Source organism: Macrobrachium rosenbergii, chromosome 11 (genome assembly GCF_040412425.1).
Source record: "Macrobrachium rosenbergii isolate ZJJX-2024 chromosome 11, ASM4041242v1, whole genome shotgun sequence".
Classification (NCBI taxonomy): Eukaryota; Metazoa; Arthropoda; class Malacostraca; order Decapoda; family Palaemonidae; genus Macrobrachium; species Macrobrachium rosenbergii.
In genome coordinates this window covers 2,505,663-2,527,698 of record NC_089751.1, presented here as the reverse complement: position 1 = coordinate 2,527,698, position 22,036 = coordinate 2,505,663, and the positions used below count along the sequence as shown (strand labels likewise).

The 22,036-nt window shown below is 39.0% G+C and overlaps 1 protein-coding gene across 3 annotated transcripts in view; it reads left to right on the top strand.

Moving 5' to 3' along the window:
* Positions 1 to 681: 681 nt before the first annotated feature.
* The window catches only part of LOC136843088 (uncharacterized), a 52,742-nt gene continuing 31,387 nt past the window's right edge, over positions 682 to 22,036 (top strand). Inside the window, exons 1-2 of one of the 3 annotated variants that reach the window (XM_067111050.1) lie at positions 682 to 912; positions 18,736 to 19,223. In XM_067111050.1, coding sequence (XP_066967151.1) covers positions 18,744 to 19,223 — 480 coding nt within the window. In that variant the 5' untranslated portion in view covers positions 682 to 912; positions 18,736 to 18,743. Of the gene's footprint in view, positions 913 to 1,889; positions 2,232 to 17,657; positions 17,764 to 18,735; positions 19,224 to 22,036 lie in introns of those variants that run through there. The other 2 variants (XM_067111049.1, XM_067111048.1) reach the window with 2 other exon arrangements.

The window sequence follows — 22,036 nt, the reverse complement described above, 5'->3', positions numbered from 1 at the left end:
ATGTTGACAATGTAGCCTACATTCACAAAAAAGTTCTGAGAGTTCACCTGAGCCCACCGGACGAAAATCACAGGATTAGAGATATATAGGCCCCTGCGTTACAACTTGTTGGCTAAACGTGCTTGCCAAAGTATTTCAAGAGCTGTCATACGTCACACCAAATCTCCCGCCAACCTCAGTCGTGTTGCAACCGCCAAGTTTAAAGAGTAGTCCGATCGACAGCTCAAGGTGGCAGTGGGTTCAATATCCAAAGAATATTCTTTGGATATTGAGTGGGTTTAGTAGTTGATGCGTTCACTCGAATCAAGACAGAAACGATCCAATTGGGCCCAGGGCTGGTTGCTTAAGAGGAACAAAATTCGCATGACGTTCTGATTTTCTGAAATGGCATCCCCAAAATACCTAAAAACAGATTGCAGAGTAATTAACTACAGACTCTCTAGAGCAAGAAGTGGTAGAAAAAGTTTTCAAGGTCTATGAATTCGAGATACCAAAATCAGAGAACACATAAGCTATAGCCCGAAACAAAAAAGCCACCGATAATAGAGCGTTCATGAAAATCATTGCAGGTAACAGCCATATTTCTGGATGAGGAGATATTTAGAATCGTTGGTGTTATTAGGAGACGATGATCCCCCCGCCCCCCCGGTCCCGCCCAGCTCCCGCCCGCCACCCTTCTACAGTCCACTTTAAGGTCTCCTCAGGTAATGAGAACGATCAGAGTTTCTTGTCTGGATTAGTAATAACGCAGGGCGAAGAGACCCTTCTAGTCAAGTGTTAACAAACTCGCGAGCTTTCCGGAAGCTCCCGTTTCCTTCTTCAAAGTACGTCAAGTACAGCAAGTCTCACTTACTGCCTACTGGTCAAGCAGACCATTACACGGATGTGAAAACTACACCTAAATAGTACCTGGTAATTCATTTTGCGTTGATTTCATTTTCTCTGAAGAAGGAAACAGAATTTGAAGATTAAGAGTTTGCTACTGAAGGGCCTTATAAAATCCTTCATTATTATTATTATTATTATTATTATTATTATTATTATTATTATTATTATTATTATTATTATTATTGTTGTTGTTGTTGTTGTACTGTCAGATTCTATGGCAGACCTAAAGGGAAAACGGTTGGATGAAATTTAACGAACCCTCACGTTTTTTTTAGCCTACCATTATTCTGAACTGTGTATTTTCCTCTTCAGAACGAGTAAAAGAAAATGTCACATTTTGCCCACCATTCACATATGGGGGCAAATGAAATCTGTTATTTGAATGCCAATCCATATCAGTATGAAGCTGCAGCTGCAATTCTGTTTGATCAGGCGACTCAAAATCGCAAAAGTTTACATAAACTTCATTTTCCGAGTTTCATCTCTTTCAGATTCGATGTGAAGGCTTCCACAGTTAGGACAAAGATCATATAGCAAAATCAACTAATCTGCATGTCATGTGAACTTTGTATTTACATATAATGTAATATATACTGTGTATACAGGTATGTATGTGTACAGTATATAAATACTTTGCATATGTAGGCTACATACATACATAAATATGTATATTATATATATATATATATATATATATATATATATATATATATATATATATATATTATTTATATATATACTGTATATACTAGGAAAACTCCACTATGACATAAAAAATCATGAAAAATATAAATTTAAAAGTAAGCTTTCGCTAGACAGTAAAAGACAGTTCTGTTGGCATGAAAATAAAAACGCAAACAAACGGACAACCGAATGCGCAGCCATATTTATCATATATATATGTTTGTGTACGCACAATTTTTTGTCACATATAGACAAAATACTCAGCGATTTCTGTACAAACTCGAGCCGATGCTATAATTGCGAATGGTAGTGTGTTTGTACCACTGGTGTTCGAGTTTGGGAAGCACGAGTATTTTGACGGGACTCGACTCGAGGCTGGGAGTGACGTCACCAGTGCACCTGGTATTCTGCCGGACGTGGTGTGTTTTGCCTCGACTCCAGGAAAATCGTTGTAAATATGGCCTGCAGCTCCGCGTCCTTGTGCTAGCAATGGGTGGTCTAGGTGTTAAAGTTCTTCTTAAACGGTGGGCTTAATGTAAATGTGGCAAAATGTCCACGTGTTAGCCTGATTCGACATCGGAGCTTTTCACTTTAGCCAGGAGCATGCATCCTCAAGCTAGAATCTTCTCGGTGACGTCATCCCTACCTACGTCATAATGGTGAGTTGCCAGACTGGTATTTATAGCCCAAGAGAATTGTAAACGTTCTTAGAGTGGATGATCTTAGGACACACCGAACATGCTTTGTTTAAAAACGAATAGTATTACGACATCTTCTAAGAATCGAGGTTTATGTTGTATAAATTATGTGTTAAGTGAACTTTGGCAACTTTTTAAGGCCAGCGAAATCGATGTATTGTACAATGCGATCGTAACGCTAACATTAAATGCTATAGGGCTGATACACAGTAGCCAAGTAAGCTCATGTAGATTAAAGCTATTTGTACAAGATAAAGTATGTTGGTATTCGGCACCGTTGGTTTAATAAATGAAAGCTATCAGTAGAGTAGCATTCGCTGTAAACAACTGCAGAGCGATCCCTTCCGCTCATTCCCTGATTCATTAAAGTAAGAGGTGGGAATTTTGTGAACGTGAGCCTCTCCAACGTTTAATGTTCATGTGCTGTGGTTTAGAAACGTCGTGGAATGAATCGCTCCAGAATCGAGTTTATGCAGTATGTACTCCTTAGGGACCGTTATTTAGTGACTTGTTTGTAATATATTTGCCGCGTTTTCTCTTACAGAAATCGTTTCCTGTGCGTTTTCTCTGATATTGTTTTTGCATAACACTAATATATGTAAGCAAGACGTCAATTTATTAACGACAGATTATTAGTCTATTGCCTGTTTATGTAGTTAGCTGTTTGTTACTTCTGTTAATTACTTCTGTTAAGTGAATGATTTGCTACCTTTCAAGATTATATGATGGGGTACAAATGCCACAGTTGTTTGTCTAAAATGTGAGTACTCGGCAGCAATATAGAAGGGCAACAAGCAGTTAATATGACATCCTCCTTGCTATGTGGCATTGTCCATCAAAGTATTAGGAAAATAGGAGTTAGCACTGACTTATGAAAAAAAAATGTGAGGTATTGTAAAAAAATTTTTGTTTTGTTTCATGCTGGGTGAGGGTGTGTGGGCTCGAAAGACGTACTATTTTACTACTTCCTAAGACGTTGTTCGAGCTTAAGGTCGAATTTTCTCTTCATCTGTTACTCTTCATTGTGATTTTCATTGCGGACCATTTATGAAATGCATTAATTATTTCTTGATAATAACACGTAGTTAGTTATCGTTGCACTGTTCTGGTACTTCTGTTGTTTTTAATTATATTTTCATAGTGTGATGGACGAGAATTATTAGTACAAAAGTATATTAAACAAAAGAGGGGGTGGGGGTGGTTGGACAGCAAGAGAGAGATCTAGAAAATAAATGAGATGAAATACAAATATGTAAAAGTGAAAATGGAAGAAAATTCACAGTAGAACTAAGTTGTAATAGAGAGATTGAGATGAAATACAAATATGTAAAAGTGAAAATGGAAGAAAATTCACAGTAGAACTAAGTTGTAATAGAGAGATTGGACAACAAGATGGAGGAAAGTTGAATGGGAATGGATGTAAAGTTGGTGTCTAAAATGTGGATACAGCAAGTAAAGCTACACTGTAGTTTAGTAATGTTTACAGAGCATCATGTGACATACACTGACGGCATTAATCCCGTATATATTCGAGCTTATCAGTTTTAAGTTAATGCAGTGGAACACCATAATCGTCTTCCATGGGTCATGTGCCGGAACGGTGCACTTATTAAGTGCTGCCCAGCACTTGATGCTATCTTTGTTTCCAAGATTTCATTTTAAAGCGCATGAATCTCTTAATGGTGAAAGCTAGGTTGTGTTTGTAAAGATTCATAGATATTTATCCGTGGTACAATGATTGTCACGTGCTTCAGATCTTATGAACTGCCCCTGATGAAGCACTGTTCTCGTCTTTGGATATCATTAAAGTTCCTTATTCTATCTCTACGTGATAGTAGTGCTAGAAATGGTAGCCTTCCATTTCTCACAGTGATGATTGACACTGGCTTATGTTACTGGTCAGCCATCTTCCCATAGAAAACAGATAGCCTACTGTCCCCTTGTATTGACATTGAGTACGGTATAATTTGTTCCCTTGTACTGTAAATCTTTGGACTATTTTGAGAGTGATGTGTATACGGAAGCTTGAAAGAATGATGCAGTGAATGGCGGACTAATGGAAGCGGTCGATTCATATTGGTATTGGGAGTAAATATGACGGGAGGTGGTAGGAAAAGAGAAGGGGTGGCATAGAGTAGATGAGGCCAAAAAGGTAACCGAGTTTATGTAAAAGACTGGATTTTGTGTGGAAGCTAAGATAGGGACTGTAGATGTGAAGTATGGATGTTGAAAACAAATGAAAGCAAAATGTTTGAAGGCGGTGAGATGCAGCGAGTTTTTTGCATAGTTTGGGGCATAATAAAAACTGAAAGGGTGAATAATATGGTGCACTGTAGATGTGGTAAGGTTAGCAAAGGTCATATGGAAATAACGGGGGTTCGATAAATCAGTGAACCGTGTGTATAATTGTGAGGATAAGGAGAAAAAGACCGGGAAAGCATTGGATAGATGGAAGGGAAGGGTGTACCTATTGTAATGAACCGCAGTCGGTTCAGCAGGTTCTTTAAAACAAAAATATCGGGACTGGAATGACTGGCAGAAATTGAGACAGACAACGGGGAAAGAGGAACAAAACGAGCAGAATAACCTTAATACTAGTTTATTAACATAAGATATGTACATATTTACAAATGATTCAAGTCTGGCGTAAATCAATAAATATACGTGCATATTTACAAATGAGTCAAGTCTGGCGTAAATCAATAAATATACATCAAACAACCAAAGAGTCAGTCAGATAACTAAAGATGTAGCAAAATTAGTTACTTTAAAATGAAACATTATCACAACAGCAAAAAGTAACAAATACCATATAAAAGCGAACAACATATTAGCTACATCAAACAATAATAAACAGTACAGACCGCATAATTATTAAAAGTTACATCAATTAACAAATAATGGTATAACTAAAAATACACGAATAACAGATCAATAAAGCAGCACAAATAATGAAAATTATCATAAATACCAATTACTCAATACATAAAACATCTGTAATGATAATTAACAACCTTCCTACAGTGCAAACCATCTCCCCAGAGATGTCAAGACCACTAACAAGTGTCACAGAGGATGATCATCAAAGGTCATCGCGGATGACCATCAAACAACTGCCGTGAAGTCGTCAAAACCGCCCCATGACGGCAAACAGGAACATCTCCATGAAGCACAGACGTTCACGGCAGAGTCGATGCGACAGCCAAATTGCTGTCCCAGAGGAATGCTTCCTCTCCACAGATGACTTGGGTTAGAAATCAACTTATCCTCGAACTCGAAGTCGAACTCCACATCTTCGAAACTGTAGGGACCAACAGGTAACAACTGTCTGCCCATGCTGCTATGCTGTCTGGACCCTGACTCGATGATTACCCAGACTTGACTATCGCTACCAAAGCGAAGACAACAGACGTAAACTCTGTATGCAGAAAAATAATCACCACCTTGAAAAGGAGTGCACCCTCAACAAGGGAGCAATTGTTCTACAGACAAAACAGGCACAAAGCCTCACACTATGCAAAATAGAAGTTAATGGCACTGTAGATGTAAGGAGATGCGAAGGCTGTACAGAGGCTTATCCAACATTCAGCAGTATGAATATGGCAGTAACCAATGTTTTTTTTTCTGGAGGCATCCTCTTTTGAGAACAAAGCTAATTGTTGAGAAAAGAATATTTATTTTTTTCCCACATGACGCCTTCTCTCCATAGAGGCTAACCCTCAAAGCTGTTCGCCTTTAGGTTATCAACAAGTGGGCTATTCGGGATTAGGTTGCAAGCCCTACGCCTTCTCCCAATGATATTATAGAAGCGTGCTCTTGTATAGCGAACGCGTCACTGCCATCGGCATGCTTCTGTATCATTTCAACACGGTTGATTGTTTTTTGCGTTTTTGCTTTTAAATTAGCACACGAAATTTGGCCTTTGAACTGCTGTCTGAAATATACACCTATAATGTGTTTGCCCATACTTTAACTTATTATGGTTTATTGATATTATATGGGTGCTATTTGGTCTTATGAATATTTAACTTGTTAAACAACACGATTTTTGTTGTGAATCTCACATGATTCTTGAAGCCCTGCATAAAATAGTTTTAAGCAAAACGTAGGTAATGTAGGTGACATATCTACTAGTACTACCTGTGTATTTGAGCACTGTAGAACAAGCGATTTCACGTTTAAGATCGTCAGTAATTACTCTCAAAATAGCTGAAATTGCGATTTGAGCATATTTTTTTTATGGATTCGCATAAAAAATCTAAATTTTCTTTCTTTCTTCTGGAAAACCGTACTTTTTCGTGTGCCCAGTTCACAGTTATGACTTGGACCATCGACGGATGGTCTCTTGTTTGTCACTTTTCATAGGTTTTATTTCAACAGAGATCTTTCACATTCATAATTGATCCCTGATCCCCCTTTATCTGCCGAGAGCAACCAGACTCTGTAAACAGCAGCAGCACCAACATGCAGTAAATATGCCTTGCTGTTGAACTTCTCAGTTCCAGAGGTCCTTTATTCCTCACACCGTCGGACTGTGGAACAGCCTCACAGAGAATGTCGTGCAGTTGGAACTTCAGAAGTTCGAGCGAAAATGCGATGCATTACTACCCTAATACTTATTCTTCTTGCATTTTAATACATTTTTACCTATTTATCTAGTTATTAATTATTTTTCTTTTTAATGAATGGGATCTCTTCTTTCTGTATTTGCCCTTAGCTACTTCCGCTTACTTCTTCCTAATGAACACCATATTCTTGGGAAGCTTGAATTTCAGATCAATGGTCCCCGTGGGCTTGTTCCATATAAATAGGTTCCATCTGCTGAATAATAATAAATACTCTATGTACAAGGTACGAACAGCACTGGAAAGCGACTGCAGACAGAATCCTGGATCCTAATTGAAGTGTAAATTGATAATTATTTGTGCGGCTTGTGATTGTGGTTTTCATTTAGTTTTATAGGATTATGACCTTTGATTGATTGCTGATAGTGAAATTTTGTAAGTTCACGCAGTCTCGGTAAAATGGTGTGCGAATATGAAAATAATTGGTTCTGAATAGAATAGACGGTAAATTCAGTAGTCAGCGAATCACAAAACAACATTTGTATCTGGACACTTCTCTGGTTGCCTGTTAGTGTGAGTTCTGGCATGGTTTTTATTAACTAAAATGTTTTAACCAACACTGAGGAAATAAAAATTTTGAGGAACCAGCAGACGATGGGAGGGCAAACGTAAGCTACGCTTAGAGAAGAGATAAAATCGTAAGGAAAATAATTCTTCTTGTTGAAAATTCCAAACTGAAAAAAAACCTAATTTCGGCGTGTGGCTTGCTCCGTCAGTTTTCTTGAGGAGTCATAGTGTACTGTCATTCATATGAGATCGGAACACATCGATTCGTTGAGCACATTTGTTATTAAATATACAAGTGAAGTAAGGAAAATAAATGCACGGAAATTAATTTTGGCAACAACATTGAATACTGGGAAGTTTTAGAACTGGGTGATGAGAAAGCGTTTGCAATTTGTTTCTTCACATAAATAGCACAGAACTGTACTTCTGATGCTTGCAGTTATAATGAGAAGAGGATCAGCCAATTCAGTTGGGCTTACAAAGCTGAAATGGATGTGATTCAGCGAAGAGTATAGTTAGAGCTCTTACGCAGTGACAGGAACGATAGTGACAGCGACAGTTCTCTGCCCTGGTGGATGGTAGCGAAGTCGACTTTTGCAACAGACTCCTGCTGCCTGAGTCGTGCCCAGACAGGGAAATGCTATTAGTAAAAAGTTTGGGTGTTACCTATATAGCGTGCACGCGAGTGTGTGTGTGTGCATTCGCGCGCACGTGCGTGTTTTGGAGGGGGCGGCTGAGCTTGCAACTCCTTTCATTTCTCAAAATGTGAGTAAATGTAAAATTCTCAGCTTGTTGACCATATCCCTTAAATTAAAACAGTTGTAGTTGAATGAATTTAACTGTAAAAACCGAGACTAGGAAACTGTTGCATTAAACAAAATTCCATCAACTCAACAGCTCACGTAACGATCAGTAAATTAAACGGCTGCCTGCCTTTGTTGGAAGAACAAGTGAAACGACCTAGAAGACCAGTACGACTCATCAGACACCCTCGTCATTAATTAGGGATCGCAGTTTACTTGCTCCCCATCTGGAGGAGGTGAGGTGCTTACCAAACCGTCATTCAGACAACTGATTTATCATAACCAGTTCTCACTCCACTATAAAGAAAGCTAACATCGACCTCATCAAGTGTTAGACTTCAGAAAAGCTTTGGCAGCCATCCTTCTGTGGAAATTTTAGTATCTTTCGAAGGCGAAAAGCAAAGCTAAAATCTTCTCCCAAGTACTGGACTCTTTCCTGCGAATCTCGGTTAGCAGATATTTCTTGTATAGACTTTTCTCTCTTGTTGCTAGTCTGAAGCAAGTATACACATGGACATGAGCCTACACGTATGTAAACTTTTACCTGCCCTGAGCGTCCAAGAGTTGGTCAACACATATAGAGTAAGACTTCTTTAACCAAATTGCACCTTCGTGGGGGAATAATGTTAACACGAGTGTGCTCATGCTAATGATTAAAGCCACGGAAATTCTCCCAACAGATTCGGGGTAATCGGGTGACTGATTGTAAACTGGAAGCTATGTCCCCATGCCGAGTTACCAGCAACTGAGATGATATTGCGAGTCAAATAATGCCAGCTTCGTCATTTGCTAGCCGTCAAGGTTTAGCCAACAGCAAAAGAAACTCAAAATTTTGACTATGAAGAAAGAAGAAATCGCTGACTATATCACAACCACTTGGAAGGAAGAGGAGTGCCGATATTCAGCAATGAACCTAAATATCCCCGAATACATACATATAAAGCAACGTGAAGTTTATTGGGGGAAGGTATAGCTAATATTCTATGAAAGGTACAGTGGCCATCACAGCTCATCCACTGAGGGATGGCGAGGAAACTCAGGCGTTAATCCTCGGTCGGTCACGAACATAAGCAAACTCGGCCTACCCCTGCCGTGAAGTGCTTGCTTAGGAAGCAGTAGACTAAACTCATCACGTCGTCTCCCTTGCCATGACTGTGGCGACTTCAGTTCATTCATCTTTTCCAGGGTCAGTATGATCATAAAATTAGGTGTAACAGGTGTGAAGAATATGAACGCAAAACTCTGGTATGTCAGCAGTAAAACAATAGCTATTACCAAATCTTAAGGTACTGTAGAAAATCGAATTCGTGTTGAGAATTTAAATGCACAATACCTTGTAGGTACCTTTCATGATGTTGAATTCTTAATAAAAGTATACCTTAGTTTAACCAGACCATTGAGCTGATTAACAGCTCTCCTAGGGCTGGCCCGAAGGATTAGGCTTATTTTACGTGGCTAAGAACCAGTTGGTTACCTAGCAACGGGACTTACAGCTTTTTGTGGATTCCGAACCACATTATACCGAGAAATGAATTTCAATCACCAGAAATAAATTTCTCTAATTCTTCATTGGCCGGCCGGAGAATCGAACGCAGGCTCAGCAGAGTGCTAGCCGAGAACGATATCGACCCGTCCAACGAGGAGTTAATAGACGATATGAATGATGATATCAATTGTATAAGCGAATCAACTTTGAATGCAAAGACGCTAACTGAAATCGCTGTGATGAGGAGTAGCAAGGTAGAGGATGATGGGTGCACTCGAGAGACCACTTGACGGTGACGGCTATAACATCCGAATTGGAGAAACGACGGCGCATTAAAGACTTTTAGATGACATTGTAATGTGAAAGATTTCCTTCATTTGTCATGGGTTGTGCTTACTGCCGTTCCCATGTACTTAATGAATGCTGTGACTATCGTTCAGGAATGGTTAAGAAACAACCCCCCCCCCAATAGTAGATGACTTCGGTGATCATCTTCTGTCTATAAATAACAGAATGGGAAACATAATGGCAGCCCTCGACTTGAGTCAGCAGGTAAGAAAACCAACTTGTGTTACAGCAATAACCTCAGCTCTTTTGTATCCTGTCGTACCAAGAGATCCAATTTCGTTGTTCATTCCGGTGTCTTGCCCTGTTGGGAGGTGTCATGAATTTTTAGCAGCCAATGTTAATATGAGAAAAGAGATCGCCTCCCAACTCTTAAGAACTTTCGCTTCCTCGAGAATTATTCCCAGAATTTCTTGAATTCGCCTTAAATGACTGCTGTGCCTTAAATGCTGTTTTGCTGCAAAAGTAATTAAACGCCCTCCTGCCCCTTCGATTGCCGTCTAAATCAAGGATGCACTGGGTTGGTGACATTTTAAGGAAGAATTCAACTCGATTAGACATGACCTGAAACTGGAAATAAGTACATAATTGGAAAGAGGTATGCCAAGTTGATGTTATATGAAGAAAAATAATTTAAAAAAGTGTGTAATTGTATGATGACGTGAGAAAATAATAACGAATGAAATCGCTGTAAACAAAATATCGACTCAGTCATGTCGAAATCTTGACGCTGAATCTCAGAAGCAGATGATAATGATCAATATTTTGCTGCTAACATTGGAAAGAGCACTCAACGAGTGTCTTTTTTGTTATTTATCCCGGAAACGCAGATTCTGAGAAGTGGAGTCAAAAATATCGTGACCACTGAAAAATGTTACTTTAATATTGTCCCTTGCTTAGGCTAACTATAGTAAATTTTTTTTCGGATGAGTTGCAAGCCTTGAAGTATGACATTTAATGTCAACAGTGAGGAACTACACAAGATGGTCGTTGGTACCGAGTCCCCAGAACTCTTGTTTCCTGTAATGAATACATTATTGCAAAGGTTGTAGGACTATTGCTAACTTTTGGTATATTCTTAGAATGAAAAATGATGTGCAAATTTTTATGCTCAGTATTAATAAAAAAATTATTTTGAATAAAGTATTTTGAAGTCGATTTTATGTCATCGAATTTTTCTTTTTACGTTTCCCGTAGTTCATTATCTCGAATTCATGAGCCATTGTGGAGTTGCTTTCAGTTATATTAAAACGACAAACTCTTAAGAATTTTGAAGTTCGTTTTCTCTAATCCTTCGGTTCTGGACCAGTGGGCCAAGGATACTTCCTACTCTTTGTGTTTGTCCTTGTTTTGCTTGCATCTTGCAGCGTACTAATGGATTGAACTTTATCGCACTGCAGTAAAAAGCACGTATTCCATATTTCATTATTGCTTTATTAGACTGACACTGGAACCTCATAGAGTGTGTGCGACTGTCATGTGGAGATTTATTCGTTATCAATTTAGCCTCATTACGCTTATTATTTCTCTGTCAATTGTGGGCCATGGCATGTTAGGCCGGAAGTTAAATGGGCCTTGGACCAAAATGCTGGAACTATTCATCCTTCTTCAGGCAGTTAATGTGCTCCCAAAAAATTGCCGTCAGTACGTGTATGCGGTGCTTTACATTGTCCTTGTTGACATAGTGTTGATTCAGCTATATGTAAGAAATTAACGATGTGTCACCTATAGTTGTGGTCAAACTGAGACCAGATCTTTTACTTGTCCTATATTCAGGAGTGCGTGGAAGCAGCTCGGCTGTAACGTCAAATTCTTTGTTACTTCTTCCAGAAGCGAGAATTTCTGGTTTGGTGTTCATGCGTTTTCGGTGTTTAAACGCTAGTTATTGATTTCATGTATACAAGTATATGTCTTATATACCACCGGTTGATATCTGAATAATTTATAAGCTAAATGTAATTTAGGTCATGTGGCTTACTGCGTCGTGCTGTAGTTAAGTGTAAAGCCACATCATTATTCTGTCTATGTCCAACGGAAGAAATTTCTGTCATTAATTAGTATGTCATGTTATCATACTAGCATTATTTCTATAAACTGCTGAGCAGTACATCTGATTGTTTGCTTAACTCTGCGAAGAAAATAGAATTTGTCTCTATTCCGGTGTTTTTCTACGTGTGAATACAAGTTCCCTTTAGCAGATGAGTGTACCCCAAAAAGGGATATTAAATCTGCCAGCAGGTCAAACCAGGTTAGATCAGAATTTAAGGACGCTTTTACTTTATGCGGAAGAATTCTGATATAATTGTAACAGTTGGGTGTCGTCACTATATTCATTCGTTCTTTTACGCTAGGAAGTTTTTCGTTTTGTATTTTTGATGATTGTTATGTTCTTGTTGAAATTATTCATGAAGGCTTTGTGTTATGTTATTGTTGAAATTATTCATGAAGGCTCTAGGAATACTTCAAGGGAAGGAGGGAATTACAGAATAGTGTTATGTTCTTGTTGAAATTATTCCTGAAGGCTGTGTGTTATGTTATTGTTGAAATTATTCATGAAGGCTCTGGCAATACTTCAAGTGAAGGAGGGAATTACTGAATTACAGAATAGACGAAGTGGTTAGAAGAGAAAACGAGTATATATATATATATATATATATATATATATATATATATATATATATATATATATATATATATATATATATATATATATATATATATATATATATTGGTAACATTAGGTGGAATTTGTAAAAAAAAAGATAATAAAAAAACATGCGTTTAAGAACATAGCATAAAGCGCATAGAAAATTCTCTTATTTGTTATCATTTTATTAGAATTAGAACATTTCTGTAGCACTTGTTGACCTAGAAAGCGGCGGATGGCTTGGTAATGCCACAAGGTCTGTGTGTGTGTGTGCCTGAGCACACTTTTCCACTGTTGCATGTTAACTTCCGTCAAGATACTTCGTGAATTTAGGTTCAAGTAAACTTTTAAAATCCCGTGAAAGGACGAGGTTGACCGATAGTCCGAACATGAGCCTAAAACCAAAAAAACAAAGGAATAAGGTGATCATATCCTCGTTTTGTCTGATTATATGACGAATCAGGAGTCCCAGCAAATCACGAAAAGTATTCGTAAAACAGACAGTGATATTCTACCAGCGGTTTGGTTTTATTTATCTTCTGATCATGGACCAGGTGTACTTTCGATAGTTTGATATTCAAGAAGGAGTCGGTCCCTTCGGGCCCTAGCTGCAACTGCTTTCATTCCTTTTACTGTACCTCCGTTCGTATTCTCTTTCTTCCATCTCACTGTCCACCCACTCCTAACAATTGATTCGTAGTGCAACTGCGAGGTTTTCCTCCTGTTACACCTTTCAAACTTTTCCTGTCAATTTCCGTTTCAGCGCCGAATGACCAGAAGAGGTGGTATGTGAAAAAGAATATAGTGTATATTGCTTGTGGCAACGTCTTTGGTTGATAGAAAGTCAACAGAGCCGTATATGGCTATACTTTAATGGCGATACATAAAGAAGAAAAAGTGCAAGAAAAGTTTAATGATCTTCGGCTCGACGGGAGTGTTCTAAATGAGCATCATTCGTTTTGCATTTGGGAAATACATTGTATTGCGAGTCTGTGATTATGCGTGCAAAAGCATAAGTTTTTCTGGCTTATGGTACGTCATATTGCTCAAGCACTGACACATTTTAACGCATCGGAAAAGACGCTGTTCAGAAGCTTTTCATATGGTTCCAGGTACATCGATGAATAATGCATCTGGCGTATTCCGGGGAGAAAAGATCGAGAAGTAGGTTTAAGCAAGGTCCAGACTGTCAAAGTTGCCAACCAGGCGGCAAAGGCACAGATTAGGAGTTAATTTTCACCCTGAATCTCAACACATGCTCTCTGTGAAGTAGGGGATTAAACAGTCCCACAAATCTACTTCAAAATCCTCCTTTCAGTTTTATTAAGTAAGTAAGGATTAAAACAGATTCCGCCTTGATCCAGAGACTGCGCTGACACTCACGCACAGTACCTGAGAGAGAGTGTGACCTCGGACACCCAAGAGTCATTAAATTAGTTTTTTTTTTCGTAGAATGGCAAGGTTCTCAGGATATTTCATATATTTGCATTTCAGTAATTCGTTAAAAATCACGTACACCACATACATGCACAGAAACACACACACACACACACACACATATATACATCAGTATATACTATATATATACTATATATATATATATATGTATATATATATATATGTATATATATATGAATGTTTTTTATCCCCGCCCCACTATTGAAAAATCTTCATCTCTGATATTTGTTTTGCATCGCACAGCATGGTTTCTGATGTTAGAGACCTCTGGATTCGATAACTTGCATCCTGTACGGTAGTTTAAGCCTTTATGAGAGTCAATTCGTACCCTCAACAGCCTCCTCGTACATCCCACGTATGTTCCGTGATTACATCGCACGCAAGTGTATTTATATACAATATTGGACGTGAAGAGGGGGCTGAGACGATCCTAGACTTTAAAAATTGAACCAATGGTTAGAGGATTCTTTGGTATTCATTTAAAGCAGGAAACTTTTTCTGAATTAGAGAAATGCAGTTCTTACGGAAGTGGTCGTCGTGTAGAAAGGGGAAAACTCGCATCAAATTTCATTTTTGGGGCAGTCAGCACTGGCAAGGAAACACTCTTACTCCACATTTCTCTAAGTTGTTTGTAAAACAGATCAATTGGGTTAAAATAATTTTGTTTAAAATAACAGGTTAAAAAAAGCATTTCTTCGTGAAATAAGGACCAATTAGATGTTGAGAAAACTCCCTGTGGAGGAAGGTAGAAGTAGCATTTAATTTGTTAAATTTAATTTAATTTAAACTGTCCCCTGGGGATGTGTATATTTTGGCCGTGGCTTCTCCTTCTGCATATATATATATATATATATATATATATATATATATATATATATATATATATATATATATATATATATATATATATATATATATATATATATATATATATATTTAATATATATTTATATATATATGTGTGTGTGTATCTTTTACAAGAGTGACTTTTTATACATAATCAACAATACTGAACGGCAAATGACTTTTGGTATCGAATTGACTATGCCCTGGGAATAAGCTACATACAAAGGGAATTATAACTGCTAAGGACGTCTGCCTCTGGCCAGCGCAGAAGCACTTATCAATTAATTCCCCCAGGGTGAGGCAGAAGCACTTTTCCATTATAATTCCCTTTGGGTGTAAGTTATTTCCAAGCAACAGTATATTCGATATTAAACTGTATTTACGACTTATTATTTGTGTTAAATAATATATATATATATATATATATATATATATATATATATATATATATATATATATATAATGTGTGTGTATGTATGTGTGTGTGTGTTAAGCGTCCACTTAAAAGTTTCACGTCTCATAACAGTAAATAAAAATGGCAAGCCTCCATCTCGTCCATTCCTTGCCCAAATTTGACAGAGGTTATTTTTAACTCGGTTTTTAAGATTTTAAGGATGATAAAACAAAATGTCATCCAACCGAAACCACGAAACAGGTTTTTGAACAGTTTTAGTGATACATTTGTTTTCAAAACGTTCCAGATGAAATGAAATTACTCGTTATTATATCGTATATTTGTTTACCGAGTTTCCCATTAACTTTCAGCTTTCAATACAAATACACGATTATTTCTGTTTAAAAATTTGACTGACTCTCATTAAATCAATTTTTAAAATGTCCAGCATCAGTGTAATTTTTCTTGCAACATTACTTTCGCAAATAAAAAAGGCTTATAAAAAGTATTACTCAGCAAAATAGCAACATACCTTATAAAATCTCATGTATGACTGTGGTTCAATAAGTTTCAGCACAAATCAACCTGAGTTCAGATCTGCATAGAATTTATTTGTCCCGCATGAAAATAACAAGAGTGTGTCACAATAGTGTCTCGAGGAACCATTTATAAACAGCTAAGAGGTGAAAATGACATTGTTCTAAATCCAGGTCTAAATGACCTTGACCCCATTCTGCACAGAATCTTGAGAAAATTAAGGGAGAAACTAAAGAATGTCAGTAATTCTCGCTGACGACCTTGGCCTTTCCATGGCTAACCCAGGAAATCTGTTCCTCATACGAAGACCAGCCTCGAATGTAATGATCTTGCGTGCTTAAAATACTAAGATAGGTTAGCCTACACCTTTCATTGTAGTTATTTTTAGTAAAACTGTGTCGGTAATTTTTCGTTTTCTATAAAGCTTGCCTGAAAATGCCTTAAATTAAAGCAAAAGATCTTCGTTGGCATATACTCACCGTGTTCTTATAACAAATTACACACGCACGGATTATATTATATATATATATATATATATGTGTGTGTGTGTGTGTGTGTGTGTGTATGTATATGTGTGTGTTTGTGTATGTCTGTATGTTTATCTACCTTATTTCCTTATTAAAGAGGTCGTTTTATTGCACAATTTGGCATTGTTTCGACCAATGTAGCGTATAGGTGGTGACGATACATCATTCACTAACAAAAGCAGTTTTGTATGGATTGCGCTGAGTTCTTTTTCTGTTATTTTTCTAAGTTGGCCTGTTTATTTTCTTGCCCTCATGCGAAACTGTGATACTCTGTCGGTGCCTTTCATTCCGATTTCGCCATTTTTACCAGATGTCACAGTATGATCCGTAGATGTTTGCCTCGGTATTTTGAAAATCAGAATTCAAGGAAAGAGAAAAACTTTGTGTGTGTGTGTGTGTGTGTGTGTGTGTGTGTGTGTGTAGGGGGTTGATGCGCCCGAGAATGAAATGATAGAAAGCTCCCATATATATTTAAGAGGCGGATCGTCGATATGTTTGCTGAGCGCAGAGGATGACAGCAAGGGAGATTTTGCTTGGCGGCACTGGGCTTCCGTGTGCTACCGGCCGGCCTTTTAATGGACGACTCTGCCATTGATCGCTTCCAACAGTTATTTTCGCATTCCTGTGCGGCACCAGTGTGGTGGCCGGTTAACCAGACTATATACACCTATATTTGAACGAAACGTGACAGTCAGTTTGTATTGAAATGAATTCAGTCGTTTTTACATACATTTTATTAAAACGAATACGGCTGTGTATTCTTGGTTTTGCAGAAGTTGTAAGAGGATGCTCATTTTGACATCCTTCTTAAATGGTGACCTTTGTTGCGAAGGCGATGCCTTCTCAGGCTCGTGCAGTGAGGGAGTGAACTGCCTAAAAAGGAGAAAAGCCGACTTGGGACATCCTTGGCAGTAACATGCACCAAGGGCACATTTTTGCATTCGAAAACTGTCGATCTGCTCATTCATTTAAATCAAGGTCAGCACAGAGGCTACTGTATGTCATTATCAGTATTCGCCCGTCTGTGTCTGGTCATTCCCCTTTCACAGCCCAGACGCGAATATTGAAGATGGAAGACTTGAACAGTCGTTGAGATCAACGGAAAATTTGTGTGGTTATCATTTTATGTGATGATGGTGCTATGTGGTTATGGCGGTGGGAGGAGCCTAGGGTATGATGATGGTGGCCCCGGTTGGTGGGTCCACTTGTAATTGGGAGCGGGCGCCCTTTCACTCAAGCAGGCCGGTCTGGCCGAATCAAGTCTCAGGTAGTCTAGAGCAGCGTCTCTTCCACCAGGCCCTCTTTTCTTCTACCTCTTGTAAGTTTTAGTCTTCTTCGTTATTGTTGTTATAATATTTGCTCTTAGGAAGATGGTCGCGGTGGATTCAGGTCAAAACCTTGAGTCTATAAGCGTCAGTGTCACTGTCTCGCGCACGTCATGGTCATTTCTGTCCATTTGACCCTGTTGCTGAGCGCAAGGAACGTTCACCGTGTGCGTTAGTGTGTGTGTGTGCGCGTGTGGGCAGTGCTGCTCTTTGCGACGTTGGCCGGATATTTTCAACCCGTGATATTGCTATTATTGTCATTATAGTAAATTACGTTGATTTGTTTTGTGATAGACATGCCAAGGACTGACTATTGATTTACATTTCTCATCGGGAAGCCAAAGCCGAAGCAGCGACCTTCAGTTACGTGGAGACAATTCGTTAAATGGGATTTATGGTAAAACGCTATGACCAGATTTGCTGTCATTCGCGAGAGAGATCGTTTTGTCGTTTTGTTCGTATTTTTCATTCTGTTCTTTATTTGCTGTGTTGCTTACTCCCCTAGTTTTCTTTGTTTATGGAGACTCTGTTGTGTTTCTTTTTTAGGGGGTTGAGATATCTTTTAAACTCGGAAAAACTAATAATAATAATAATAATAATAATAATAATAATAATAATAATAATAAGGAGAGGAAGAAGAGGGAGCACGCCGCAATTCGGACTTGCTCCCTAGAAACGTAATAAGAGTGGAATGACCAGCGATGGCTGGGGTCATTTATGATAATTTTGGGCGAGGTGGGGGGAGGGGTTGGGAAACACCGCCCTACCCTCTGAGGCCACGTTGTCATGGCTTATAGTAGAATGTGTTGATTTTAAATACCATGTACGACAATATTATTTCCAACTTGAAATTTTTGCGGTCCATTGAAATTTAGCCTCAGTCAGAGCAATGACAGTACTGTAGTGCAGTAGACTAGAATGCGGATGCCAAGATAAACTGATCGATGGATGCTTTTCCGTTTCAGAGCTGCTGATGACGATGGCTACGTCATGCATGCTACCCAACCCGATGGCTTGCTGCGCTTCCTGTGACGTCACAACAGATACCCTGCGTGACGCCGCCATTCCTTTGACGGGCGCTCTGAGAGACGTCATTACTCTGTCCAGTCAGTGTCACGGCTTGATGGCTCCCACACAAGCCATCGCCTCCAGTGCTGCTCCGCGCGCTCCTTCTGCGTTGTCGTCCACGATGGGCGTCAGCCAACACAGTGACGATTCCCTCCAAGGTCAGCCTTCTCCGGCGCCGTCTCCACCGAGCAGTCCCGCGCCGCCTCGTGTGGCTGCTGCCAGACGCGCGTCCCCCGCCACATCTGTTCACGCTCTGGTCTCGAGAGGGGATTTTTCCGTTAGTGAGGATGAGGTCAGCCAACTCCCTCTCCTGAAGGTGTCGTCGAAGGAGCTGCGATATAGAGGCGAGGGAGCAGAACACATCGTCTTGAGAGTCCTGACCTCGGTGAGTTTTGTTTTGTCAGGTGGTTTCCTTTCTTTAAAGAATAGCCTGCTGATTTTAAGACAAGCTCTTCTGTGCATGCATACAGGATTTTTTTATTTTCGAACACACACACATTTTATATATACATGTACATATAGACTAAATACAAAAAATTTATTCATACATATACAATAGGTATTCTTGGAATATTTATTTCTTCCACAGTCTCTGAGAATGTCAAGCAAATCATGATTATGAGAAAGACACACAAGCAGTGCACGCACGATAAGTTCCAACAGAAGGGGAATATGTCTTTGTCTGTGTACGTTTTAGTGTCGAGAGGCGAAGTCCAAGAACAAGTTGAGATTATAGAGGAAGCAGAGAGAGCATTATCAGAATTCAAGTAAACCCGTTACAGGTTATCTTCATGTCCCAGTGACAATTGGTCTGTAACTTGACTGTACAGTGGCTTCGCTCATTCTTTCTGAAGCCACACAATGCAACCTTGAATTTGTTTGTTGGATGTGCGAAGGCATGCATGCGTCGGTCCGCTTTTAGTACGCCAGTAAGTACTGCACTAACAAACAAATAACTTTCGTGACGAGGAGTAAATCTTAAAAATTGTATAGAAATGGTTCATGGCCACATGTCGCATGGCTCGATTGTTCATTCATGTTTTAGATCAAAGAGATCGATTGAGCCGACGGGGGGCTACCGGGTGGGGCTAGTGGGGTCGAGGTTTGGTTGCAGCTTCTGGTTTCATCTCGGAAACAGTCCCCAAACGCTCAGGGTAAGATGCGGGTAAGAATGAAAGCTATATAGACACAACGAATGTTGATTGTACTTTGTCCATGATTGTTTTAATGCAGACCCTTAAAATTTCTTAAGAAAATACAAGAACACCATGTTGTTTTACAGCAGCCTTGAGAGTTGTTTTTTGCGAGCTTCTTCTCTGGTAAGAACGAGTTTTTTTTTTCTTTGCATGTATTTCAAGGGCGAGCTTATATCTTTGGAGCAAATGTGTACACTATGGCGAGGAACTGCATAAATTACGAGGGAAATTCATTAATAGAAACTGGAACGGCATTAACAAAAATTTTTTTACATATTGTTTTGAAGAAGAATGTTTCTTGCTCTTTATGAATTTGGCTTTTGTACTGACGTTTTTGATTAGCATCTGAAACCTCCTGAAAGTGAAACGACGGTCTTTCCTCGTGTTACAAGACCCACTAAATGGGCATAGTTAAAATATCTGCTTTTTTGGACGCTGGTTTTGGTAGATATTTCTACCAGAAAGTTGGAAGCCAAGTTTTGAAAGGACTGTTGAATTTTTAATAGTTTGCCTTTCGTCACGTCAGGCTTTCTTTTATCAAAAGTCTCAGCCCGTAAGACAATTACAAAAGTCTCACCAGGTAAGACAGTTACAAAAGCCTCACCCGTTAAGACAATTACAACAGTCTCACCCGTTAAGACAATTACAAAAGTCTCACCCGTTAAGACAATTACAAAAGCCTCACCCGGTAAGACAATTACAAAAGTCTCACCTGGTAAGACAATTACAAAAGCCTCACCCGGTAAGACAATTACAAAAGCCTCACCCGGTAAGACAGTTACAGAAGCCTCACCCGTTAAGACAATTACAAAAGCCTCACCCGTTAAGACAGTTACAAAAGCCTCACCCGGTAAGACAATTACAAAAGTCTCACCCGGTAAGACAATTACAAAAGTCTCACCCGGTGTAGCAGGAAAAATTTCCCCCCTGACTGTAGTTCCCCCTGGGAACAGTAGCCTAGGTTAAATTTCCCCCCCGGGAAAATTGGTCTGGGCAGTTTTTCCCTGGGGGTTAATTACAGACAGAGGATATATTTCCTCCCTCTTGGCCATTTCACCCCCTCACACAAAAAATCATACCACCGTTCTCAAGTCACCAAGGGAAAGTCGCATCATGTATTGTAATGCTTATGAAGTATGTAAATGTGACGGGAAAATGTCATGGCACTATGGACAAGGGAAGGGGCAGACAAGAATAAAGGTAGGGAAGGAGACGTTTTGTACGTCAGTCAATTCCACAGTACACAAAACTGCGTAATGTAACGAATACAGTGGTTACTGAAAAGTAAAAGGAAGCCCATATGTTTTTTTTTAAGATTTATTATTTCAAGATTACAAATGGAAGTTGAAACATATTGCCATATAGCATTATTAAAATTGAAGGTTAAAAGGCTGTCTCCCAACGGAGACTTAAAAATCTGTAAATAGAACCAATGTTGAAATTTATTTCCTATTATAAAGTTAAAAATCTTTAAAGGGAACTTCATACTGGGTTGGGTAACATTTGCAGCAGCTCCACGATGCCTTGAAATTTTCTGCAGATCCAAGGCAAGCAGTGTGGTACCATTCGTAGCAAGATTCACACTCCACCACTTCACGTCCATCTGCTGTGATTTCCGCACATTCTGGACAAATCCATGGTCCAGGAATGTCGTCCTCTTTAGCTTTGATAGTAGCGTGAAGCGTCGTAACTGCATCATCATCCATGTACTGTACTTGTAAATTGCTTGAAGGTTTTCCTTCTTAGTGACAAGAATACCAGGAAGCTTGTCTGATCTTGTCTCTATTTCTTCTTCTGTTATAGTCTCTCCATCTATTTCCACTCTTGTAACAACTTCCTCATCTACAAACATGAGTAAAATTGTCCTTTCTCTTGCTGAAATACTTCGATTCAGTGTTTGCCGAGATTGTCCCTGCTTTTTCCTGTTCGTGGTGTATTCTTAATCCTGGTAGTTGTCCTGATCTTGTCCATCTCTGCTGCTTGCACCATCAAGTCTGTACAG